The 25,504-nt window shown below is 44.3% G+C and overlaps 1 protein-coding gene across 1 annotated transcript in view; it reads left to right on the top strand.

Moving 5' to 3' along the window:
- C8a (complement C8 alpha chain) overlaps window positions 1–25,296 on the top strand; it is a 54,547-nt gene extending 29,251 nt beyond the window's left edge. Inside the window, 4 exon segments of the mRNA NM_001106670.1 lie at window positions 12,922–13,047; window positions 14,241–14,398; window positions 18,940–19,171; window positions 23,321–25,296. Coding sequence (NP_001100140.1) covers window positions 12,922–13,047; window positions 14,241–14,398; window positions 18,940–19,171; window positions 23,321–23,472 — 668 coding nt within the window. The 3' untranslated portion in view covers window positions 23,473–25,296.
- Window positions 25,297–25,504: the final 208 nt, after the last annotated feature.

Raw genomic sequence — 25,504 nt, 5'->3', positions numbered from 1 at the left:
TATAAATCCAAAAAGTTAGTGTTGCTTTTCTATAAATATGGAAATGTGCTAATCATCACCTCATCTGCTGGAGACCGCTAATAAATCAGAATGTCATTTACATATTAACCTACAAAGAACAAAACCATCTCTACCTTCTTTCCTTTTGACTAACAACAGCATAAACGCCCTTTCCCTATCTGATGTCTGGCTGTTTTCCTCTGCCTTCCCTTCCACCCTGCCCCCACCCCCACATTCCCTTTTTCTCTAAGTATATATTTTTCTTTCTCTTCACTTCTTTGTCCCTGCCCTTTTCACCTTCTTGATCTCTACGACTTTAATTTATATTCTAGTAAGTGCAGTTTCTATTAGACATCCTAGGTGGTGCGCACTCATGGCTGACCTTGGTTTGGGAAGATTTCAGTAAACATTCTGCTCCGCAATGGGGACTCCTTTGTCCTTGGTCTTGCCTCAGATCCTTTCTGGGTTTGTCCCAGAGGATGCACAAGGCTGTTTTCTTCTAATATGTCCTTTAGATCAAATGCTTTTCCCCTAAAGACAGCATGGCACCATGCTTCAAAAAAAAATCGAGAGAAGACTGCATTTGGGGGAGGCAACATGAAATTCCATTGTGATCCTAAACTTTCCTTAAGGGCTTCCAGTGACAGCTTTCTACCCACTGCAGGGATCATTATGGCTGTGGCCTGAATTTATGACTCTGGATATGTTTTTCTTTCCTTCTTTGACACTCACACCATTTGTCATTGACTGGGTTTTGATAGGGAGTGAGGAGCTTGCTTTCCATTCTGCCTTGTCTGGAATATGGTCATGCTGCAGACAGTTCCCCTGACATAGGTCACATACTTCAGTGACCCTGTTGGGATGGTTTTTTGCTTCCTCTGCATTCATGTTCTCATATTGTGTAAGTCTGATCCCTCTGAGACTTCCTTCCTGGGCAGAGATCAGCTCACTTTTGTGGCCCTTGTGTAGGTGCCTCCTACCCGGCTTGCCTCTGCCTTTTCCTCACAGATTTTGTGTGTTCATATATTTACTGCATCTGTATTATATGCCAGGTAATCTTTATTACTATAAATCCTAAATCCATTTCCTTCTTAGTGAGACCTCTTGGCTTTCTTCCAAAGTTCATGTGGACATATGACCTTCCCACTCTGTTGCCACCTCCTGATACCGCTGATCTCCCTCCTGGGCTTCCCTTACCCCACTTTTATTTGTTCTCTTGCCTTCTGGTTATCATCACTGTTCTATGGAATTCTATGTAGTGGGCTCATTTTAACTCAGGGTCTTCTTATTGGTTGTCCCCTTTGTCTCAGCTGGCCCTCCATCTGAGGTTTTTGTGGTAATGTTTCTACTATTCAGGCCTCAATGTCAAAGCCAACACTTCTGAGAGGCCTATCTTGATCAGGAAGGCAAGGCCCTCTTTGTTATGTGGCCCTGTCTTAAATTTAGGAAATCACTATTCACTCCTTAGTTGACTTGTGCTAGCCAGCTTTTGTGTTGCTGTAATAAATAGCATGACCAAAAATAGTATGGCAAGAAAGAACTTACCTGACTAACAGTTTCACATCACAGTCCATCACTGATGAAAGTCAAGGTAGGAACTGACTCATACACAACAAGGAACACTGCTTATGGGCTTGCTCTTCTTGACTTTCTCAACTATCCTTATGCAGCCCAGACTCACCTACTCAGGAATGACACTGCCCACAATGGGCAATTAGCAATTCAGAAAATGTCTCACAGACATGCTAACATTATGTAGGCAAGTCCTCATTTGAGGTTCCCTCTTCCCAGGTGACTCTAGTTTGTGTTTAGTTACCAAAACACACTACCATATGGGTATACTTATTTGTTTATGGTCTCCCTCTTTCTGAAATGTGAGAATAGGTAGGTACTCCTGTTTTTCTGAAGATTTATTTCTCAGCACAGTGCATAGACCATAGCAGGGATTTAATGACTGGTGCCGAACCCATCATCTATCTGTCAACCCATCCACCTACTACCTGTATGTATGTATTCATGTATGTATGTATGTGTGTATGTATGTATGTATGTATGTGTATCATCTATTTGTCTGACTGTCATCTATATCTATCTATCTATCTATCTATCTATCTATCTATCTATCTATCTATCTATCTATCTATCTACCTGAACTTCCCCAGTACAAACTGGTATATTTTCCATATGGACATCATCCATTTGAGGTATGAATGTACTCTACCCTGAATGTCTAGCAAAAGGGGCACTTAATGGAGCATAAGTTCAATTGATAAAGCTCAAAAATAAGACACTGACAAAACTGCAAATTATGTTAAGGACCATTTGTAAGATAACCATCACAGAGTGTAGAAACAGAGAATGATGGCAGAACTTGTGACATTTGTTTCAGCTTTGGAGACATTGGTCCCTCAAATACAGCTTGAAGTTGACTTTAAAAAAAAACAATTAAACAGCTGATGGAGGTCTATAAGAAAAATTCTGTTTATAGTAGTAAATTAAACTAGCATACCAATGGCTTCCCAAACTGACAGTTCTGTGGGTTTGGGGTACACTGAGAAGGTTTTGCAAGGATCTTATAGAAAATGATTGCTATTGATGCTTTGCTGAAAAGGAAGGCAAAAGCCTCCTGTGACCCATCACAACCAGCACAACATGTGGTAACACAGAATTCTCATCCTAGGGCACCATTGGCTCTTGTCTAGAGTCTGCTGCTTGGAAACAGCAAAGCCACTTCTCCGAACTCAGTTTGCCAAGATACTATATTAATGTGATCATAATTTTAAAAGATTATTAGGCAGTTTTGTGTGGTGGTGCAGACACTCAGGGAAGATTAATGCAAAAGATTTGTCAGGTTTGGGTCTACATGGACAGAATCTATCCCAAGAATAAGGGAGAGAGAGTAGACAGTGTGAGAATTAACCAATACGACAGTTACTAAAACACTATGATAAGAAAACCACCGTGCAAACAGTAGTTACTGTTGTGGATTGTGATTTCAAGTGGGCTCAGTCAGGTACTAAACTAAGAAATGGGACTATGGTGGTAGCAAAGAATCTAAACATTTAAGTCAAAAACTCAGGCGGGGAGTCTCCATTCCAGGTGACTCTGACCAAACTACTTCCAGATTTTCTTGGACTTTCTCAGTATCAAAGCCTAAATGGGGATGATACTAAAGAAGGATTTCATGTAACATGAAACATAAACATGGTAAACATTAGGTGGATGTACCCCCCTTTACTGCAAGGTACTGATATGAATGTTTAATTGAGCAGTTAAAATCATGGGACCAGTTACTCATTAATTGTGCCATTCTGGGTAGATTATGTAATCATTTGAAATCCAATTTCATCTGCAAGCTGGATATGTCATCCCTCCCCTCATGGTTAAGATGGGCAACCTAACTTATTTGCAGACAACACTTAGTGTAATGCTCAGATTCCAGGAAGCACTCAGAAAACTTTGCTGAAGTCAGATCTGGAAGGCAGCTATGCTAACTGCTAGAGCACTAACTCCTCTGATGCAGTCAGCTCTGAATCAGACTGCCAGGCTGTGTGCGTCTTCACCACTTATCAGCCCTGTGTCCCACAGACAAATTCATTAGTGTTTCTGTACCCAGTTTCCTTTTCTTCCAAATGAGACAATGACAGGTGCGCTTCATAGATTTGTTTTAATAATTTATTTTATTTTATGTGCATTGCTGTTTTCCTTGCATGTATGTCTGTGTGAGAGTGTTGGGTTCCCTGGAACTGAAGTTACAGACAGTGGGTGAACCACCATGTAGGTATTGGGAGTGGAATGTGGGTCCTCTGGAAGAGCAGGCAGTGCTCTTAACCATTGAGCTATCTCTCCAGCACCACAGATTTGTTTTAAAAATGAAACAGAATAATCTATGTGAGCACCAGCACAGAGCCTGACATAGAGAAATTGAGATGTGTTACCTATTCCTGTACTATGAAATGGTTGCTTGTCTTGGTCCGTTACTAACACTGGAGATCAATTTGAACTCATGGTTCTAAAGGTCAGGTAGTTTAAATACCTGGCATAGATAAGACTTCACATTGCACCATCATTTGGCAGAGCAACCAAAAAGCAAGTGGCTATGCAGAAAAGACAGAACCCAGTTTTAGTGAGAATGAATCCACCCACCGTCATTTATGAAAGCACTCCCGCCCCAGCTTGTCCCAACACTATAACACAAAGCATGGAATTTCACCATGAGTTCATCTTCAAGTGATGAACTACATACAGTCAGCATGGCAGTGGCACTGTGACCATGTTACCATGTGCTTTCCAACTTCCCAGCCTTTCAGCTTCTGAGTGTATTCTTCACTGTTCTCCCACATGTAAAGTGGGGATAATAAGAAGACCTATATCACAGGGTTCTGCAGCCGGCCAGTACTGAAACATTGCTCAAACAGAAGGGAAATCATTAACATTATATCCTGCCCACAGTGGCTGATGTTTCTTCTGTCGACCTGAAGCCTCAGCCATCATGTCTCCTCCCCCACCTGCCCAGTTTTTCAATCAAGGTCATTCATTTCTGTCTCCAGAGCTTCATCCAGTTTGGGAGGGTCTGTTTTTCCCATTTGTCAAGGTCACTTTGGATTCTCATCACTATCTTTCAAAGTGTTAACAACTCTGTCCGAATCAGTGTGTGTTCTCCATCATCCCTGCCCCTGATGGATGCCAGATAACAGTGACCCTGGAAAGGCCCTTCCAGCAAGAATGTAGTTCATCTGACCCTTCATTGATCATCCTCTTCCATCAGGGTCCTTGGGCCAGCTGACCGCCACTAACTAACACACAACTTAGAACAAGCCACAAGGGTAGAATTAATTATTGCTTCTCTCGCTCTTCCTCCCGCCCTCCTGTCTTCCTTATTCATTCATTCCTTTAGCTCTCTATTAAATAAACATTTGTTAAACACACTTAACATGGGAGGCACTGTCCAGATACCGACATGATTAATAAGTGTTCCCGCTCATCAGGGGGCCCGTAGAAGGCAGTGGGTTTCTCTTTGTTATAATCACCTGATTATAGTCATGGATGATTTACTTTGTGGGCAGCCAAATGAGTTGCCACCCAAAGTGACTAATGATTTAAATTTTCATTCCCTGTACCTAGAATCAACCAAAGTATTTGATTTTAATAAAATATATTTACATGTAGTAACACCTAATATTTGTAAAGCAAATATACAATCACATCTGGTATTCAAATTAATCTCTGTAATAGTTTCATGAGGAATTGTGTTATTATTTCCTCTAATTTTTTTTAGAGAGAAAGCCGAGGCCCAAAGAGCTTAAGTAAACACTGTAACGTGACTCAGTGCTGATCCAAGGTCTTCTGAATTAGAGTTTGTGTATCTTCCAAATATGTATCCCTTCTCCCATACAGCCATACATTCTTCCATCCATTCTGATGTTATACACCACCATAGACATAGTGGTAAGACCAACCAACAGTTACTGGGCATCTGCTGAGAGGTTGACATTGGGCTAATAACTTAAAATTCATTTCCCTTAATGAGAAGGCATCTGTGAAAAGTAAAATAAAATATATAGTTTACAAAACACTGATGTTCAGAAATGTCAAATAATTTCCCCAGTGTTTTGCATCTATCTCAAAGGCTGAATCAATGTATCACTGGAATCAGGTATCATTCTTGGAAACTGTAATCTTAACTAGTAATTCTACAGTGTCTCAAGGATATTGTATCCTCGGGTTTTTCAAACTTCAGAATATAACCTATTAGTGGATTGCCGAGGAAATTTAGTAGCTCATGACCAGCATTAAATTATGATCAATGCATTAAAATATGGTAAGATGCAGAATATATGTTTATCACTCAAAATATAATTAAGTACTGAAACTTTATTTAGCTGAATGTGTGGAGGCTGGATTCCAATATAAAATGTATTTCTTACTTTTAGGGACAGTCAAAAGCCTATTAAAAATTCTGCCTTAATATGTTGAGCTTCATTGATTATGACCATATACCAAGCCACACTAATAGGGGAAAATCACCAGTAGCCACAAGAGAGGCTCCCAGGAAGTATATTAGTTGGAGCTCTCCAAAGAAACAGAGTCAGTAGTATAAATTTATTTAGAATTTTGTACAAAATATATATTTTTAATGAGATCTACTATGAGGAATAAACTCAAAACTAAGCCATCCCCAGACATTTTGTTAGAAATCTGGAGTCCCAGGACAGTCACATAGATTGTAAATCTGCACTGAGTACCCATGATGTCTGGTCCATAGAGGTGAAGGACACAGATCCCTGCCCTAGAGCAATGTGCAGTTACCTGGAGGACCCTGTAACACTATTCTGGAGTAGAAACAGACACAAGCAAAGCACAAAGAGGAGACCAACCCGTGTTTTTCTACTTTTTCCCTTTTCAGCTTCTGAAGACATTTAGACCTTCCGGGAGTCCCATGTGAGTGGCTGAAGCAACAAGTAGGGTAGGGTGAATGTTAGCAGGCCAGTGCCCAGGCTCGTTTCAATGCTAGATTCAGTGGAGGAGGCCTTGTTCCTGTGTCTGGAAGATGTATGACAACAGTGGCCAGGAATGAAGTCATTGTTGGCCTCAAAAGTCAGAGAAGATGAACACTAACATGGAGGGTCCCTGATACTTGGAAAGGTGGCCAGCATCCATATAACTGAGCCCTGGCCTTGTCCATACTCTATCCAATCTCCATCTAGGCTGCAGTGCTATACTGAGACACGCATTCCTCCATGAACATTCTCACATTCTCTTCAGGATTCTATACTACCTTTCACTCCTTCTTTGCCTACCTGATGCTACATCCTCAATCTTAGGTCTCTGCCTAGCATATATAGGACTTCAGAGTAATCATCTTGTCTCTCAATTTCTGGGCTGGATGTCCGTCTTTAAGAGCTTCAGTGGCCTGTAGACCTAGATCTATGTATCACTCTATAGCATGTATCTCTTTCCAAATGGACTCCGTTATTTGGTAACTTTGCAGAGTCCTGCCCAAGGATGGAGGCTAAACCCCACTAGAGGGTAGGTCAGAATCCTCTACTCGACACACAGTCTTTGGAGCTTCCCTGTACTCTGCAGAGTTGAGTGTTTTCCTAAGAAGTGGTCTCAGCTCCTTTGGACAGTGAGGAGGGTGAGGCAGACAGAAACTTGATTGTGAAGAGTCCTATATTCACGACTAAGCAGTCTGGAATGGCCCGGCAGGTCTTTCACTATGTCCGCTAACCAACCAGTCACCCTGAACAGACAGTAGCTGGATTCTAACAAGCTCCAGGCTTTATCCCCAGTTACCATGACAACCAGGCTTCACGGTGATGGATGGTATTGATTGACTGACAGACTCCTGGTGTCTTGGCTCCATCCCCATTCCCCTTAAGTCATTTGCATATACATGGAATTGAGAGTCACTCAGTGCCATCCTTCTGACTTTGTCCTGATTTTTGAATTTCCACTTCTAATATCTCTGAAAATAGCTTCATACTTAAAGGGGAAAATATGATATACGGTATCATAATTCTCCCCACCTAGCTTTGCAGGTAGTATAACACGAGGGCATAGGCTTTGGGTACCTTGGTTTATCCTCTCTGGATATTTACTTAGCTGTAATCTGGGTGTTGCTGGTACTGCCTTCACTCACCCATGTCCTAGAAGATTATACCACTCAAGTGTTGGTGCAGAGAACCTGTCATCCACCCCAAATTCACCTGCTTCCTCCCGTCTAAGATCTTCCATCTTGAGACTCAGGAACCCAGAGACTCAGTGTAACCTGCAGCAGTTCCCAAACCAGCACTAAGTGGTAGCATTTGACCTTTAATAACATTTCTGTGAGCTATTAACATCTCACCAAAGCTCCATGACTGGACTATACTCTAGTCACCTTCTAGGTAGACAAACAATTGTCCAGACAAAATCTGGACAGATACGGAAATCCAGGCAATGGAGTCTCCATTTCAGAGCCTGGCCTCCCACACATTGCTCCTTTTCATGACTAGTATCTTCAGGCAAAATCAGAGAACCTAAAGATCAGCTCTCATCAGCTAGGCAGAAGGCTGGGCTACAGCCCTGATATTGCCCTTGTGAGTACACTGCATGGCTGCCCCTCTCTTGAGTTTCCTTGTGTAATGAGGACATCACTGGAGGGCAGCCTTTGCAAGGTTCTTTGGGGACCACCATTGATCCTAAACACATGTGATGAGTGCTTCTCTGCCCAGCACCTCTGGCATGATGTCGTAGACACATGTAGACTTGGTAAGCACGTCTAGCTTTCAAAGGCCTGATTCTTGAGTTGTTAGTCATGAAACCTGGAGTGAATGAGGCAACAATAAGTAGCCAAGGCACATCGGCTACTTCATCATCATGGGCACTCTTTTCAGAGACTCGCTAATAGAAACTATTATTCCCATCTTCAAGACAGGAGAAGTGTGGCACAAAGAGATTAAGTGAATTAGAGTCACACTACCAACTAATGGCTTCAGACCTTCAGACTTCACACTCTCAGCCACTAGACTCGCCCTCCTCTAGTAAGCTCATAACATGGTCAAATCCTCCCTGTGCCGAAGATAGTCAGAATGAGATGATGATAAAAAGTAAATGAAAACACTTCATAAAATACCAAGATTTAACCATGATGTTTCAAAGCTCTGGTTTGTATCTTCATTTAAGAGGTACACACAACTCCTCCCAAATACACACAACTCCCAAGAATACATATGGCTCCTCAAATGCTTCAGTGGTATTGTCTAGAAGTGGTAGAGCTAGCTGGTACCTGAGCACTCCTGAGGGTGTGGAACAAGCCACACTCTGTGTTGGATCCTGCCTAACCAAACAGTAACTTCCAGTCTCATAGAAAAAATGGACTAAGAAATAAAACAAATGTCAAGGGTGTGCTAAATACAGTGCTGGAGGGAAGCGCAGAGGTTCCGTGGAGATCACTAGGGAGTGTGGAAAAGCTAGAGAAGAGGCTCAGTGACAGGGAGGAGGGTTATCTGCCACAAGGAGTAAAACAGGCAAAGGCACACGGTACTCATATCCACCAGTAGTTGGCCACAATCATAAATTTAAACAGACAAATGAAATCGTGATGAGGGCAGGCGAGTTAGGCAACGCGTCTCCGCCAGTCCAGCTACAAACTAAGTAATCATCTTCCCCACTGCAATGGCAAGAACAGACACTAAGACTCTCTTTTCCCTTTGGAGAGACTGTGCAGGCAACCAGTGTAGCAGAGCGACGTAGCAGACAGATCATAGCTGCCCAAGTGGTGTTCGTTTGTCAGGAAGGGATAAATAATGCATCACACCTGTTTTCCACTTGCTACCTTTAATCTGAGGAACGACAGAGCCTCTCTGTGTTCTCGCACCTCAGAAGTCAAGCTGCCTTCTTCTACTTCAGAGCCCTGTGGAATCTGTACCCACGCTGAGGCCTGAGGACAGCTCACACCTGCACCGCTGCCAGGCCAAACAGGAAAGCAGATGGTAGGCTTGGCGGCCAGAGACAGATTCTTTGAGATCCTGGACTGCCAAGCAGACCTTCCTCAAAGCAGCCCTTCTTGACACCAGGCTAGAGTGTGATGCAACCCTGGGGGGAAGTCCCTCTTTTTCACTCTAGAGTCTGTCAGCCTTTTTGAGTACTGTCGCGTCACTGGGAACATGAGCCCTCCACATAGTATCATTCGGCTTTCTACAGGCTACGTTTTTTTCCTGAGTGCTTCTTCATCTGCTTGCATCCAGAATCCTCTTTTTGACCCCTGAGGAAGGCTGCTCAGGCCTGCCACACCTTGTCAGAGGCCTCCTTCATGTCTGTATACCTGTTTTCCCACACTAACTGTGGTTGATCCTCTTTATTCCAAAGATGCCTGCGTGCACTGAGACAGTGTTATGTGCTTATCAAAGTTGCCTCAAATGCTCTTTTTAAGCATTATGTTGTGATCATAACATTTCAGAATCTCAGCACGAGAAGACCTCAGGACTTCCACTCTCCTGGCCTCCTTGCTCATCCCAGATAGGCAGGCAGCCAGCCCCTCATTGGTCCTTCCCACACGGGGGAGTTCTCTGTCCTCTGAGGCAGCTCATCTCTGCTTGGCTTCTGATCATCGTGATGTATCTTCTTGGGCAGCCTAAAGCCAGCTTTCTGAACTCTCTATTCCTCTGATGCAAGTTCTTAGTCCTGTAGCCACACATCCAAGCCTTTTAAAATCCCCCAGGGTCCCTCCCACTCAGCATGTACCCCAGAGAGTTGTCTGGTAGTGTCATTACTTAACTGAGGAGAGCTCTCTACGATTTCAGATAAACATTCCCTGTTATGAAGGTGGTGGTTTGGAATGTGGCTCAGATAGTGGAAATGTTTGCTACAGAAGCAAGAGAATTGAAACTCAGATCTCTCCTCCCCCAACTCAAGTAAATGCCATGAGCATGATGGCCTGTCTGACATTCCAACCTGGGAAGGCAGGGATAAAGGCTTTGTCATATATAGTAGTTAGTTTCCTATAGCTGTGATAATGACCATAATCAAAATCAACCTGACATATGCTTCTCCATCACAGACCATAGGGAAGGAACTCAGGGTGAGACTCTGGAGGCAGGAACTGAAGCAGAGCCTGTGGAGAAATAGCACTCCCTGGCTTTCTTACCATTGCTTACTGGGTTGAATTCTTACATAACCCAGGAACACCTTCCCTGGGGTGACACCACTCAAGGTGGGCTGAGCCCTCCCACACCAGTCACTTCTCAAGAAAACACCCTGCAGACATGGCTGTAGGCAATCTGATGGCCATATCAGCTCAACTGAGGTTCCTTTTCCTAGGCCAGGCATGGTGGCCATGCCTTTGATCCCAGCACTCCAAAGCAGAGTCTGGTGTATATCTGTAAGTGTAGGGACCACTTGGTCTTCACAGGGACGTTCAGGACAGCTAGGGCTGCAGTTGGGCATGGTGAGGTGACATGAGCTCACAAGCTCAGAATTCAAATGCTCCAAGGAAATCCTAGTTTGATCTGCCCCAAGTCAAGGCCTCCTGTGGAACATGAACTGGTGGGATGGATGTAGAACATTGGCAGAGGGTTCTGTAGATCAGGCCGCCTGCCTAGGCCACGCTGGTTCTCAACAGCAGCTCCAGACTTTACTCTGTCCTCTCCATCATATCTCTCTACCCCTTTACACCCATCCCTCTGAATCTGTGTCCTTTCTTCCCATATTAGTTTCAGCTCTTGCATTTGGATGCAGGTTTGAGCTCCTCTATGCCATTGAGCTCAACACCCTTGATGTCTCAGTGGGCTCTGTGTGGCTACCTCTTGTTTGTAGCATTCCCCACAGCTTCTGTTGAGAGCCTTCTCATCAGTTCTGCTGCATTCCAACAAGCAACTCTCTGATATAGATTTGCTTCAGCTGCTACATGCACTACACATACTAGCCTTATAAGGACTAGTTAATCAGATTCACATCTGACGCACAAGAGTTTTAACTCAAGATAGCTACATTACCAGGACATGATGTGCCAGGATGCTACACAGCAGGTGCCTACTAAATTTTTCTCTCAGAGGACAGGGCGCTTTAGTCTGATACAATAACTGGGACTGGCAAAGATGCTGCAGGCTTCTGAGCCAGACTGTCATTCACGTGAGTCTCAGCTTCTCTGAGTTCAGCTGCATGGCCTTAGGGAATTAACCTTTATGAACCATACACATCTTGACTATCAATTAGAAGTGTGTGCAGGGTGTCTGAAGACTCTTCAGCTCTCAGATTCTGTGATTCTGGGTTCCTGTACCTCCCCTTACTGCCTGGGTCCTCAGAGAGCAAAGCCACTGCAGACAAATCTATGGTTCAAAGCAAGCTAGAATTCTTTTCTGCAAACAGGCACTTTCTGGCACTGGGTCTACAGATCATTCAGGAGCACAGTTGCTTCACAGTTCTCTTCAGCCCAGAACCATCAGGCAGTGCTCTGGAATGATTTGGTAGCACTCAAATCACTGGAGGATTCCCTCTGGGTTCTGTCTGTGAATTCTTTTCATGCACCTTTGTTTATCACTGTTGAAGGACTTTTTTTTAAAAAATCAAAACCATTAAATATGCTCGATCTTCCTCAATTAGTTATGCATTAAACATTGAAAGTGCTTCCGTGGAAATAGCAGAAGTTCTTTACACGGTGCTAAGTGGGCTCCTCAGACCTTCCCTTCCTTTGGGCACTCACTTTCAGCCCCAGAGGTGTACAGCAACTGTGATTTCTAGCGTCTCAGAGGGCTTCCACAGATATATGCCGGAGAACAACCCCCTCTTTTCCACCAATGAGAAACTGAGGCCAGTGCAATCATGACTGTTTGCAGAGTTCCCAGGTATCAATGGCTGAGATCGGAAGTTGTAAGGATACTTCTACTCCCTTCCCACAGGACCACAGCATTCATTCATTGAATGTCTTTCATTTATCAGTCATTTCTTCTGGGAAAAAATGACGACTTCTGATTTAAAAGAACAGTGACAAAGATGACCAGTACCCACAACTAAAGAATCTGGGAGTATTCTGTTCCAAAACCATGTCACAAAGTAAATGCTATTTGAACAGGAGCTTGGATACACTTCAGAAAGGGTGAAGGGAGGGATGATGACATTTACACTGAAGGATATCCTATGCAAAATAGGGTGAAGCCCAGGGCTGAATGGAGATGGATAAATTAGAACAATTGCTTCAAGGAGACTCAGGGGAGAATGGCAAAGGAAAAACAAGGAGAGTCTAGAGCTGCTTGTGCCCACCCTACCCCACCCCCATTTCTACAGGTGTTTGGATGGCCGTTCACAGGAGAGAAGAGTGATGATTTCAAGGGAGCCCTCTCTGCTTCTAAAGTCCAAGTAAGCTTTTCCTAGTCTGAGCTGGTAAACCATGGCAGCTGTCCTTTCTAATCCCAGTACTTTGTTTCTGTCTTCCTGCTACAGGCATTACTGTGGAAGATGTCAAAAAATGCATCGGAGGTGGCGTTGGCCTGCAGTTTGGAGAGAAAATAATTGGTGAAGGAGATTTATCAGGAGAGTCTTGTGTCATGACTGGAGATGGCAACCAGGGCAAGTGCTTCTCAGTGGGTCTTCCCAAGAGTGAAGCCAGACTTTCCTTGGGACACATCCATACAATGATCCTTTTCCTCCAGCTGATTCCATTTCAAGTCCCCAAAGCCATGACTTGTGTATAATGTCTGTTTTGGCTCCACCTGCCTACACAGAAGTCATCTTCAAAACATTCAGCAGTCTAAGGTTGCTTCCTAGATTCCAAGGGCTAGACAAATACCCCAGCAAAACATGGGGTGAAATGGGAAGTGTGGATAGCATCTCTTGTCATCTCATCAGAAAATGGTGCAGAGGGAGTAGGCAAGTCTCTCGGGAGAAGAAATTATGACTCCCAAGTCCAAAATCAAGGAATAATTACCAGTGAGAGCATGTACATGGGTAGTCAACATGTCTTGAACACATTAGTGTGGGTGTTCATTCATTCATTCATTCATTCAATTACTCATGCACCTGTCAAAATTTTATTTTTTCAGCTAAGGGACAGAGAAAGGATTAGGAAAGCAGCTTATAATGTAGTAAGTGAAGTGCATATTGAATTGGCCTAAGTTATACACATGGATTAGGTTATTTAGGTCTTGAGTATTGTCACATTACCCATTTCTGATGACCTCTCAGCCTCTCTCCTTGACCTGGCAAATGCTTACTTTGTCAACAACTAATTTTTTTCTTCCTAACTAGCCCATCAAACTGCTTTCTTCTCAGTATCCATGCTGAGAACTATGGTGACATCTGTCAGAGCATCTGCAATATTTGGCAGGGATAGAGCAAGAGCAAGAGAGAAAAAGAGAGAGGGAGTGTGAGAGAGAGGTAGAGAGGTGGAGGGAGAGAATACAAGAGCAAGCATGCACTGGGTAAATTCTGAGCCATGAATGAATGAGTGGATGGACAACCATTGACCTTCCCAGCCATTTATCATCCCTGCCATTTATCATCCCTGCCATTTATCGGCCCTGCCATTTATCGGCCCTGCCATTTATCGGCCCTGTTTGGTTGGGCTGGCCTCTCCATGTCTGCTCTACTCACAGGATGTGAAGTTTCTGTCCATTCCAAGCTGCTGGTTATCAGTCACAGTAGAAGACTGAGCTAGTTCTAAGGAGAACAGATGAACACTACTATATCTCTCTTCAGTAGAACTTACCATCCTGCCCTTTGGTTTTGGGGGAAGAAAGCTAACACTGTTGTTCTTTTGATAGACAAAAGGAAGAAGGACTTGGCAGTGGAGGACATCATTTCTCGGGTACAAGGTGGAAGTTCTCGCTGGAGCACTGGCTTGGCACACAACAGCAGTGCTATTACATACCGGTCTTGGGGGAGATCATTAAAGTATAACCCTGTTGTTATCGATTTTGAGGTAAGTCTTTTCGCAGCTGAAGAAACCCTATGTCCATAAGAAATGAAAGTGAAGCCGAGCAGATCATTTCGTATTTCTTATTATGAGCCCATCAAAGAACAAGATTAAATGTAACGGCACACTGAACTGGTGCCCTTGCCCAGAGAGAACCTGCCTAGAGAGAAGATGTGACTTTAATCTGGACTCACAGGACAGCTGGGGTCAGAAACTTTTGTCTGTTCAGGGTCTGGTTGACCACCGCTAGCCCAGACCCTTTGCAGGGTTAGACACGAAACAGCAGCTTACATTTTTGCATGAACTAATTGAAAGATCCCATCTGGTAAATTAGGAGGTTATAACTTCTTTAAAAAACTGTAGTTTATGAATAGCAATACAATTCACATGTTAAATAACACTATAACAGAATGATTTGATATAATTTTAAACAGAAGAGAAGAGGGAAAAAATCCAAATTGTAGCACCCCCTCCACCAGAATAAGTGTGAAAAAAATCACTTTTTCTAAGTGTGTCAATGTGACAAATGTACCCAGTGGCTAGTCATGTTTAATTCTTATGGTGATCGTGGTCAGTAAAATGCAAAAGAACACTGGACTCCTACAATTGCTCCCCCAAAGGAAAAGCACATGGTGGATTCTATTACAAGAGTGTTTCTTGTTCCTCAATCCATGGAAGTTGAGTCCACACATCCACCGTGAAAGCTAGATAAAAGTTAGCTTTGGATCCTTTGTTATTACCCTTTCTTATACCTAGTATTACCCTCTTTTGATCCCCTTTAAAGGAATTTGTACTTTACCCACATTCACAGACATTTACATATACATTTACATATCTACATATATATGTATGTATCTATATTAATGTCTAAGATCTGCATGGGAGGGAGCACACGCTTTCTGGATCAGGTTACCTCTCTTAATATTACAATTTCCACATTCATCTATCTCCCTGCAAGCTTATTTTTTAACAGCTGAGTAATATTCCATTGTGCAGAGCACCATGTTTTCATTAAAGGGGCAGACAATAAAATACTGAACAAGTCAAGCCCAGAGACACTAAATGAATTGCTTAGGGCTAGATAGTGTGCAGGTGACAGTGGCTAGATTTCAGGCCCATGGATCATGTGTTCGGGTCTTATTTGCCTCCGCCCTAGCACCTTCCTTAAAACTCTGATTCTTAGCCAGAGGGTATTTTTGTGGCCCAGGGAAATAGGACAATGTACCAGGGCAGTGGAATTTAGAGGAATAAGTCAGGGATCCACAGAGTAATCCACATGCCTCATACTTCCCCATGCCCCCTGCCAGGTAAGATTCCTCTGACCCCACATGTCAACAAAGTTGGAAAAAAATCTGGCTTTGTTCCTAACCTCACAAACAGGATTATTCTGTCAAACTATGTTTGTTAATATACAAGACAGTCCTTTAAAACAGCTGTTTTTGAAACTTTTAAGAAAAATATTATCGCTGCCCTATTATCACCATATTCGTGCCCATTTTTACATGTATGTAAGCATAGAGATATTATATATTTAAGCCAAGAGATATTTCTAAAACATCTAAACCCAAAACTGGATTTTAACACCCTGCTTTCTGTGAAGAAAAAAAGGTCAGATGGATTAACCTTGATTTTATTTCTTCTCCAATAAGTAAGGGACCACTTTCACGCACCTGTAATTCACATAGGGTCTGAAAATTGCTATCATTCAAGCTATTAGTGATTTGGGCAAAAACTGTAAAATTGGTATTAGGAGAACACACACACACACACACACACACACACACACACACACACACACACACACGCTTTCATAGTCAAGATGTGAACTTTGTGACTGCTTTGAGCAAAAATACCAAAGGGAAGACAAGATCAAAATTTGAAGACTGAAACTCTTTAAAACAAAAAGCTTGGGGTTTGGGAAGAAGAGAAGAGGAGGAGATTGGATCACAGTTTATTCACCCTTTCTGGGTGAAATCTGGGTCCATTCCTTCCCTTTCAGCTCACCGTGCATAACAATAACAAAGGATGATAGGGTATAAAGTTAGGGATACGCAGGAAGTCTTAGATGAGAAAACAGACCCACAGTACTAAGGGAGCAGCATAGAAGCCTGTAGAAAGCAAAGGACAGCCATGTCCCATTAACTCTTTAACATCCACAATCGCTTCACAACCTTCACCACCCTCTCAGAAGTGTATCTTCCGAGGAATCAATACACTGAATCATGAAATTAGTTTCATGCTTTAAAAGAAGAAAGTGGAGGGAGGGAGGCAGGAATGGAGTCAGGGAGAGAGAGAGAGAGAGAGAGAGAGAGAGAGAGAGAGAGAGAGAGAGAGAGGATAAACAAGCCAGTTCGGCATTATTAAAGATTCAAAGTAGAAATGATTTCAGCAGTGTTTATTTATAGTAGTTACTTAGATTGAGTGAATCCACGAGTCATATTGTTTTAGTTTGTGTTATAGACCTTGTGTTCAGTATGTATTAGTTATGCATGCATATGCAAGCTGCTTCATTCCTTGCCTGACTCTGTTGACTTATCTATAAAATGGCATAAGATCATTGCCAGTAAATTTTAAGCTCTAAAATTCTAAGATCCTATTTTCTCTATCCTTCTTTTCTCTAAAATCAACCAGCCCTCCCCAGGAGTGTTTCCTGAGGGTCATGAGGGCAGGGGAGGGACTTGAGTTGCAACCTGCTTTAAGGTTAAGGGGAAGCTGCCCTGTGGGGCTGGCCTCACCTGGAACTGAGAGTCTTCTTTAACCAGGACCTTGGCAGTCCAATTCCATGCTCATGTCCTAACAATGGGCCCAGTTTCCCGACTTTCCAGTAAGTGATGCTTTTTGGCCTAGGCTTTAGCCAATCCTAGCTCCCCATGTCTGAAGGCCTCTAAAATGGCCTCTGACCACTTACCATGGTCTGTTTGCTATGAGTCTTTCTGTACACATTTCCAGGAACCAGTCAAAATTCTGTGAAGTGCCTGCCCTTGACTTCTGACTGACCCTAGTGGCTCTGTCGGACATAGGCAAATTGCTTCTCCTTTGGCAAGTTCCTTCCTCCTCTCCTGGAAAGGGTCCTGCTGAAAACTTTCATTGTATGATTTTCTCCAAATGCAGGTTGCCTAAGATAAACAGAAGTAAAGAGACTGGGAAAACACAGTCTCTCTCTCTCTCTCTCTCTCTCTCTCTCTCTCTCTACTCATCCCTGAAGATGTGTTTGGAGGTCAAGGTCAATGCCAAGTGTTTTCTCTTATTTTTTTGAGGTAGGGTCTATCACAGAACCTAGATCTTTGTGATGACTGGCCAGCAAGTCCCCAGGATAGCCTTGTCCCTGCTGAGGTTACAGGAGCTGGCTGCTGTGCCTGGCTTTTTGCGTGGGTGCTAGGGATTTAAACCTGGGTCTTCATGCTTACTCAGCAAACACTGCACGCACTCCGCCACCTTCCCAGCATTCTTCCCTTTTTTTGCGAATAGCATTTCTAATGAGAATGGTGCGCTGCGTGTTACTCTGTCTCTTACACAGTTACCTTACCTTCACTTTGGGTCATGGGATTCTAGAGTCCTTATCTTTCCCTGGCTTCGAGGGAAAGCTAGGCTCAGCCACACAGCTAGGCAGCAATTCACATTCACTTCACTCTCCTCTAAGCCATGAGGGTTTGCCACGTGTCACCTTCCAGAGCCCTCACAGTAAAACCAGAAGATGAAGAAGGGAGGTACAGTAGGTCCCAGGACAAAGGTCTCACATCTGGAAGCAGGTCCTCCTTCTCCTCTTCCTACTGCTTCTCAGCCCAAGGTGGTTTTGCCCCTAGGGCATTTACTAGCAATGGCATGGGACAGGTTTGGTTTTCAGCACAAGGTTGTCTCCAGTGTCCAGTGTGCAGAATCCAGTGCTGTGGCTACCTAGTCCATCACACACTGCTCTGGCTCCTGTTAGCACACCATTCATTTCAGTCAACAGTATGTCGGCTGGGAAACCCTGGCTACATCACATGGAAATGACCCCCCCACATCACACACACACACACACACACACACACACACACACACACACACACACACACCGACATACTTAAGGGAACTGCTTCCAAAGGCAAGGGAACTTCCTTAGTCAGTGCCTGTGTTAAAGGGTGACAGACAAAACCAGAAAACATGCCTGAATGCATAGAACTTGACCCATTACTTATGTCTGGCTTCCCCGAGTTCTGTAGGCAACAAGTGACTTTGCCAGGGGAGCTTCTAGGTGCTTTTCTTATTCTGGAGTTAGGACAGCATCAATTTCAGAGGCATTGGAAACCATGTTCAGAATGGGTCTTGCCTGAACACCCGTGTGGTTCTGACCTAGTCACATGGATACTCTGAGCTCCCAGTTCCTCATCTCTCAGTGGGATGCTTAGAGCCCATTCATAGAATGTCTACGAGATCCTGAAGGACAAGGGAAACCTGGATATCTGCTCTCGGCAACAGGCCTTTCGGCAGCCTCACAGCTGACTATTGAGCTATGAGGAGGTGAGCAGAGCCAAAGGGGGGAACCTGTGCTCCTCTTGTACCTACAGATGCAGCCCATCTATCAGCTACTGCAGCACACAAACCTGGGGCCTCTGGAGACTAAACGTCGGAACCTGCGCAGGGCTTTGGACCAGTACCTGATGGAATTTAATGCCTGCCGCTGTGGGCCCTGCTTCAACAATGGGGTACCCATACTCGAGGGCACCAGCTGCTCGTGTCAATGTAGCATGGGCCGGCAGGGCCCTGCCTGTGAGAGCATGGTATTGGAAGCGATGGAGGGTAAGACTCATGCAGTCCACTCTGCCCTAGCCTGACATGGATCCAAGGGGCCAGCCACAGAAGGAACCTCTGGGATTTCTCACTTCTATTTCTGGGTGTTCGCACTGACTGCTCTAGAAATCCACAGCCAAGAGTTTTATAGTTCATGTTGCATGCTTGGTTGTTCTTCCATTTTCTCCCTGCTATCATACTCTTCGTTGTCCAGGTCTGCTTATAAGCTGAAATGCACTCCAAGGGCATGGGGAAGATTGTCTCTGGAGCCTCTATGCAGGATGTGCCCCATACTCTTCTTGGCTTCTAGTGGTTGTCAACAGACCTTGGAGTTGCTTGGTTTGCCTTCCCTCCCCTCCTTCTCTCTGCTTTCCTTTCTTTGAATGAATACAGGTCATTGGTTTAGGCCCCAGACAAATGTATGTGCCTTTATCTTACTGTGGTTTTTCACAGGAAAGACCAACTTTCGAATACGGTTCTGTTCACAGGAAATGGGAACTGGGCATTGAACATGTCTTTTGGAGGGGTGCAGTAGATGCCATTAGATAGGGAGTTACTACTAAAGACAAAGTTGGAACAAAGAAGACCCAAAGAGTGTATACTTTTGGCATGAACTCATTAACCGGCACTGTGGAAGAAATGTATCATGAGGAGTACTTTCTTCCTTTAGGATCAACTGGGGGACCCTGGATGTGAGTCCCAGGTGTTTTCCGAACCCATTCTGGGGACACTATTTAGAAACTTCTTTGGGGGGTTCATCTAGTTCCATTTAAATTTCTCTCATACACGTTCTCTCCCTTTCTCCCTCCCTCTATCCTTCCCTTACTCCTTCCTTCCTTCCTTTCTCCTTAGTGCTTTATGAATCCTTGCCAAGTACTCCATGACAGATTTACACTCCAGCTCTCTTTCTACTTTTTATTTGAGACAGACATTCACTAAGTTGCCAAGGCAGGCTTTGAACCTGAGACTTGACACCCCAACTTCTCAAAAAAGGCTGAGTTACCGGCCTATGTTGCCAGGCCTGGCAAGCTCCCATTGTGTCAATGCACATCCCAATTCCTAAGCTTTCAGCTTACCAAAGCTACTTTGATATGATACACAGGATGAAGGCAGAATATATGGGTTGTAAAGTAAATGTGTAAGGCAGTTTCATTTGGCCATTGTACTGACGAACATGCATACAGAACAAGGGAAGTCTGGGTGCACAAACCAAAAGTACTGTGTCCATCACAACCTCCCTGGGAAGCACAGAGTGGGTGAGTAGGAGCGACTGGCTACACAGTCATATGTAGAAAATGAACAAAGCATGCAGCCCTCCTCAGTGGGAGTCCAAAGCCTGACATAGTTGTCTCTGGAGTAAAGGACTAGGTTAACAGAATTAAAGCGCTAGATCATTATTCTGACATGCCAGGAGCTGTGCTCCTATGTGCTTCATCAGATGTGGCTGAAGCAAAGTTGGGACACTGTAAGAGGAAGAGTGGAAATTGCTGGCATTAAGAACACATAAGAAGGACAAGATTCCTGGGAACTGTCATGCAGGAAGGGCTGAGCCTTGCTTTGCGTGGCCATTGAGATCAAAGTTTAAGATTAATAGAGCAGAGGATGTTGGCTTAATGAGGAAGGTCTTTTCATTCAGACCCATTAGGACATGTATGGCATGAAGCTGATGAACCTATAGGAAGTCACAGTGGGATGGTAAGATCACCTCCGGGAGGTTTCCACAGAAGAGTCTCTGTGCCTTCGATTTGGACTAGGAAAGCACAATATAATGAAGACTTGTTAGTCTGAAACTGAAAATAATCCAGCTTGGCTGGGAGGAACCCCAGACAGCAATTTCCTTAGCATTCAGAGGTGATCTCGTTGATCTGGTTTGGAGATGAGATAATAGCGGGTTCATTCCCTCACTGAGAGAGTATCTCCAAGCAGGAGGCAGGGCAGCACAGCTCTGAGGTCAAATATGCCTTTGAAATCCCAGTGTCTCTGACTCTCATGTAAGGACTTGCTGTAAAACGAAATTATGGTGGTATACTCCTCACAGGCTGGATTGAGCATTAAACCATCTAAGGCTCATGACAGATCCCATGTTACCTAGCAGAAGGAAGATGCTGTTGCTTGTCTGATGCTCTATGGACAGGGTGTGGTCACTTCTCTGATTGTTTTGCTCTGCTCACAAACAAAGTCCCAGACTGCTGTCTGTTTTTCAGAGGAGAAATTTGGAGAGATGTGGGAAGGTGAGAGAAAACTCAAATTTGAGAAATGCAGGTACAGAGAATAAAAATTACAGCACCAACACACAGGTCCCAGGCTGCTGCTCTGTCTTCTTGGGAGCTAGAGAAACCACTGCCTAACTATTTGGGAATTGGTAAATTAGGGCATGGAGTGGGGAGGGAAAGATACTCTGGGCCAAGATAGCCCAGGTCCAGAGTTCAGGGATCCTCTTGGTTTTCCAGCAGGGTATATGCTAGGTCCCAAAGACCAAAGGCCACTTGGTGGAAATAATGGTTCTTCGTTTCATGCCAGCATCATAGCAGCACATCCTTGTATGTGAGCTTAATTATTCCCACAGAGCCTTATGAAATAAATGCTCATGTTAATATCATTCTACAGATGAGGAGCCTGGGGCAGGAGCAATGCTGGATAATTTGCTAAAACTCATGTGGCTAGAGAATGGAGGATCAGGGAGCTGGGGCAAGGATGATACCAGGACCCAAGGCCTTGACTTAATTGTCACTACTGAGTCTGTTCCTGTTTTGAATGAACATAGAGACTCTGAGGCAATCTCAGTAGCAATCACTTCCAGGAGTGGGGAGTGGGGATGGGCTAACCACTTCATGATTCCAGTCAGGCCTGACTTCAAAACACAGGTATGATCCTTGGCTCAGCCATTCTAATTATTCCCTTTCTAGGGCCTGTTCCACACAGCAAAGAGATAAGAGATAGACACTCCTTTCACAGGGTGGAGGCCAGACTCTGTGAGAGTCATGCTGAGCTATATGCATATACTATGGGCCATGGAGGGGGAGTGAGATGCCAGTGATCTGGGTGAGAGTAGCAGACTAAGAGCTGTATTCAAAGTCTCAATCCTTCTGCACTCATTTCCTGGAACATTCAGCTAACCTCATGGCCACCTTACTAAACTTTCAGTCTGACAGAGATTAAGCTGGCAAGGACATCTAAGGCAGAGAAATCTGTCAGCTTCCACTGAAACCCATTAGGATCCCTGGGAGTTTTCCTGGGAAGCCTTTGCCAACAGGGACAGAGTGACAGAGGTGGGAGAAATAGAGACCAAGAATCCTGCTGTGACTGTCCCATCAGGGAGTATAATTACAGGGCTGGAAGGGACTTGGAGATAATCTAATCCAATGATGTTCACAGTGAGATCTGAGGAGCCCTAGGGTGCGAGGACTTGCCCCCAGGGGAGGAGGGCGAGCCTGGTAGTCACCCTAACTTCAGTGGAATTGCTCTGCTTTCATCTGAATTAGATGTGGGGTTCATGGAAGATTTAATTAGGGAAAAGAAATGGCGATAGAAAATGATGACCAATCCCCCTTGGATTAGTTCACGCTTTTCATATAGCTGACCCTTAACTTTCCTGGGGGGAGAAGGACTTGGAGAGGCACAGCCAGGGGAGTGAGCCAGCAGCCCTGGGTAGGGTTCTGTGTGCTCGGTTTCTAGACTCCACACTCAGTGCAAGTGTCTGGAGGCTCTGTACAATCTGTCATACCTGGGGACCCACTGTCAGGCTCTGAAGAGTTTGGATTAGAAACTTACAAACGGACCCTCAGCAATCTGCTACAGAGGTCTCTAGCTAGACCTCTGCCTTGGATACGCAGGGCGGTCATTCCTTACAGCCTCCGATGACTTTTAATCATTCTCCCAGAGGCGTGTGCTTCCTGCCTTGCTCTGCTGTCCATCTTCCATGCAACCATGGATTCCGATTTCGTGAGACGGACCCCCAAGTGGCTTATTCTTACTTCATCCAGAGTTTCAAATTAACTGTGCTACAAGCACAGAGGTCTTGGTTTGCTACCCAGGGCATTTCCCCAAGGAAGGAGTGCAGAGCATTTTGGAACAACAAGGTGGCCTCAGGCCCTGCATCCCCAACCAGCTACTTCTCCTACACTAACCTTTTTTTTCCCCTGGCATGCTTTCTTGCAGGAGCCAAAGCTGATGGTCGTTGGAGCTGCTGGAGTTCCTGGTCAGAGTGTAAAGGAGGGTCCCGGGAGAGGAGGAGACAGTGCAACAATCCAGCACCCCAGAATGGAGGTGCCCCATGCCTAGGGAAGAGCCTGCAGACCCAGGCCTGCTGAGTAGCTCTGGAGGCAGACTTGGAAGGAAGCTGTAGATGCTGCTGCCTGTCCTGGCTGCTGGTTAGGACTGATTGCTGCTCTGAGTAAATGCAAACCCACGAAGGCTGTTCTCTTCACACACTCATTTTTTTTTTCTAGTACCAACCTCATAATCTTTAGCCTCTACCAATAACCTGGCTCTAGGTTGCCTCCTTGTCCCAGAGGGTCGCTACCCTTTACATCTCAGAACCACCTCCCTATCTTATTCCATTCAGGATGCTCAATAATAAACTGGGTGTGGTTTAGACACATCAGAAATAATTCCTCACAATTCTGGAGGCATAAACTGCAAGATGAAGGTTCCAGCAGGTCTAGGGTCTGGAGAGGCTGTGTTCTATTTTATATATGTCCTTTCATTGGGTTATTACATGGCAGAGGGGTAGCAAGTCTCTAGGTCCTCTTTAGTAAGGACACCAGTCCTACTCATGAGAATGTTGCCTTTATGACTTCATCATCTCCTGAAGTCCAGCCTCCTCTTTTGACACTGGGTGTAGGTCTTCCATGTGGAGAACTTAGAGAGACCTCAACATTCAGACCCCAGAATATCTTTTGTTACTCTCTCTCAGTAAGCAATCATATTTGAAGGCATCATATTTGAAGGCAGAAACTGGGCCAGTTTTATTCAGCATAGCGTCTTTAGATGCGAAGGCTATGCATTGCAGACTGTAGGGGATCTCATCAGCAATGGTTGCTGGACAAGCAGACAGATCAAGAGTCAGTTCATGGGTGAGGTCTGTACTGGTCAGTCTTGCAGAGCTGTGGGTGGACTTGGAAGGGTCAATCAGTAAAGATCAACATCCATTCTCTGATCTTCTCAAGAAGAGCCAGTCACAGCAGCCAGCCTAGTGTTCCTACATACTCTAAACCATGTGCATGTTCAGCATTGACTTAATTGGGGTTTCTCCTGCCATGAGAAAACATCATGAGTAAAAGCAACTGGGGCAAAAAGGGTTAACTTCAGCTTGCATGCCCCACTCGCAGTCTATCATGAAAAGAAGTCAGAGCAGGAACTCAAGTCAGGAACCTGGTGGCAGGAACTGAAGCAGAGATCATAGAGGGGTGCTGCTTACTGACTTCCTCCTCATAATTTTCTCTGCCTGTTAGGTATGGCAACACCCAGAGTGAACTGGGCCCTCCCACATTAATCAGTAATTTTTAAAAAACAGTTCACTACAGACTTGCTCAGAGGCCAGTCTAGTGGGCTCCCTCTACCCCTAACTGAAGTTCCCTCTTCCAAAATGTGTCAAGTTGATGAAAAACTAGATAAATCAACAACCCAGGCTTACCCTTGGCTTCTCTTTGAAGTTGGTAGACTTTGTAGATATGAAGCCTTCAGAAACAGAGGGCAACTGTATAAATGAAAAAGAGGAGGATCTTGGGCTACTGGGAATAAATTATTGACATCAACATATGTAGCATCCAAGTGATTGCTGAGGGAGAACAAGTCAAGAGAGTGCAGTCTTCACATGTTATATATACATCAGGGGCAGCAAGTGCAGGGTCTATCTGATCTGGATGGACTTTTAACAGATCAGCAGGGAGGAGACTTTTGAAGAGGAAATCCATCTTGATACAAAGCCAGATGGTGAGACAGAACATGGGGACCGGGAACTCGCAGGTGAATGTGTTGGACATTGGGGACTGGGAAAAACAGTAACAAAGTCAGGGTGTGTAAGACCCACCTCAGTGCCTGCCACATGGCAAATCATTACCATCATTGTTGTTATTTCCATTGTGAAAACGTGGTTCAGAATTTTATCTAAATAAACTTGGCTCTTCTAGCTGAAAGAATGAAAAGACTCCATTCTTGCTTTCTATCATGTGAGTGTACTGTTCCCCCTTTCAAATTAGTTTACATTAATAATTTGCTTGCATTCATCATTTGGTAATTATTAACAGCAACTTGCTAGCAAGTGACTGGAGGCCAAGTGGAAGAGGCTAAGCAGGCAATTGACGAGGACTCTCTATCTTGCTCTAAACAGTAAACTAAACT

This window comes from Rattus norvegicus, chromosome 5, assembly GCF_021556685.1.
Source record: "Rattus norvegicus strain SHRSP/BbbUtx chromosome 5, alternate assembly SHRSP_T2T, whole genome shotgun sequence".
NCBI classification, from domain to species: Eukaryota; Metazoa; Chordata; class Mammalia; order Rodentia; family Muridae; genus Rattus; species Rattus norvegicus.
This window is presented reverse-complemented; position numbering and strand designations above follow the sequence as displayed.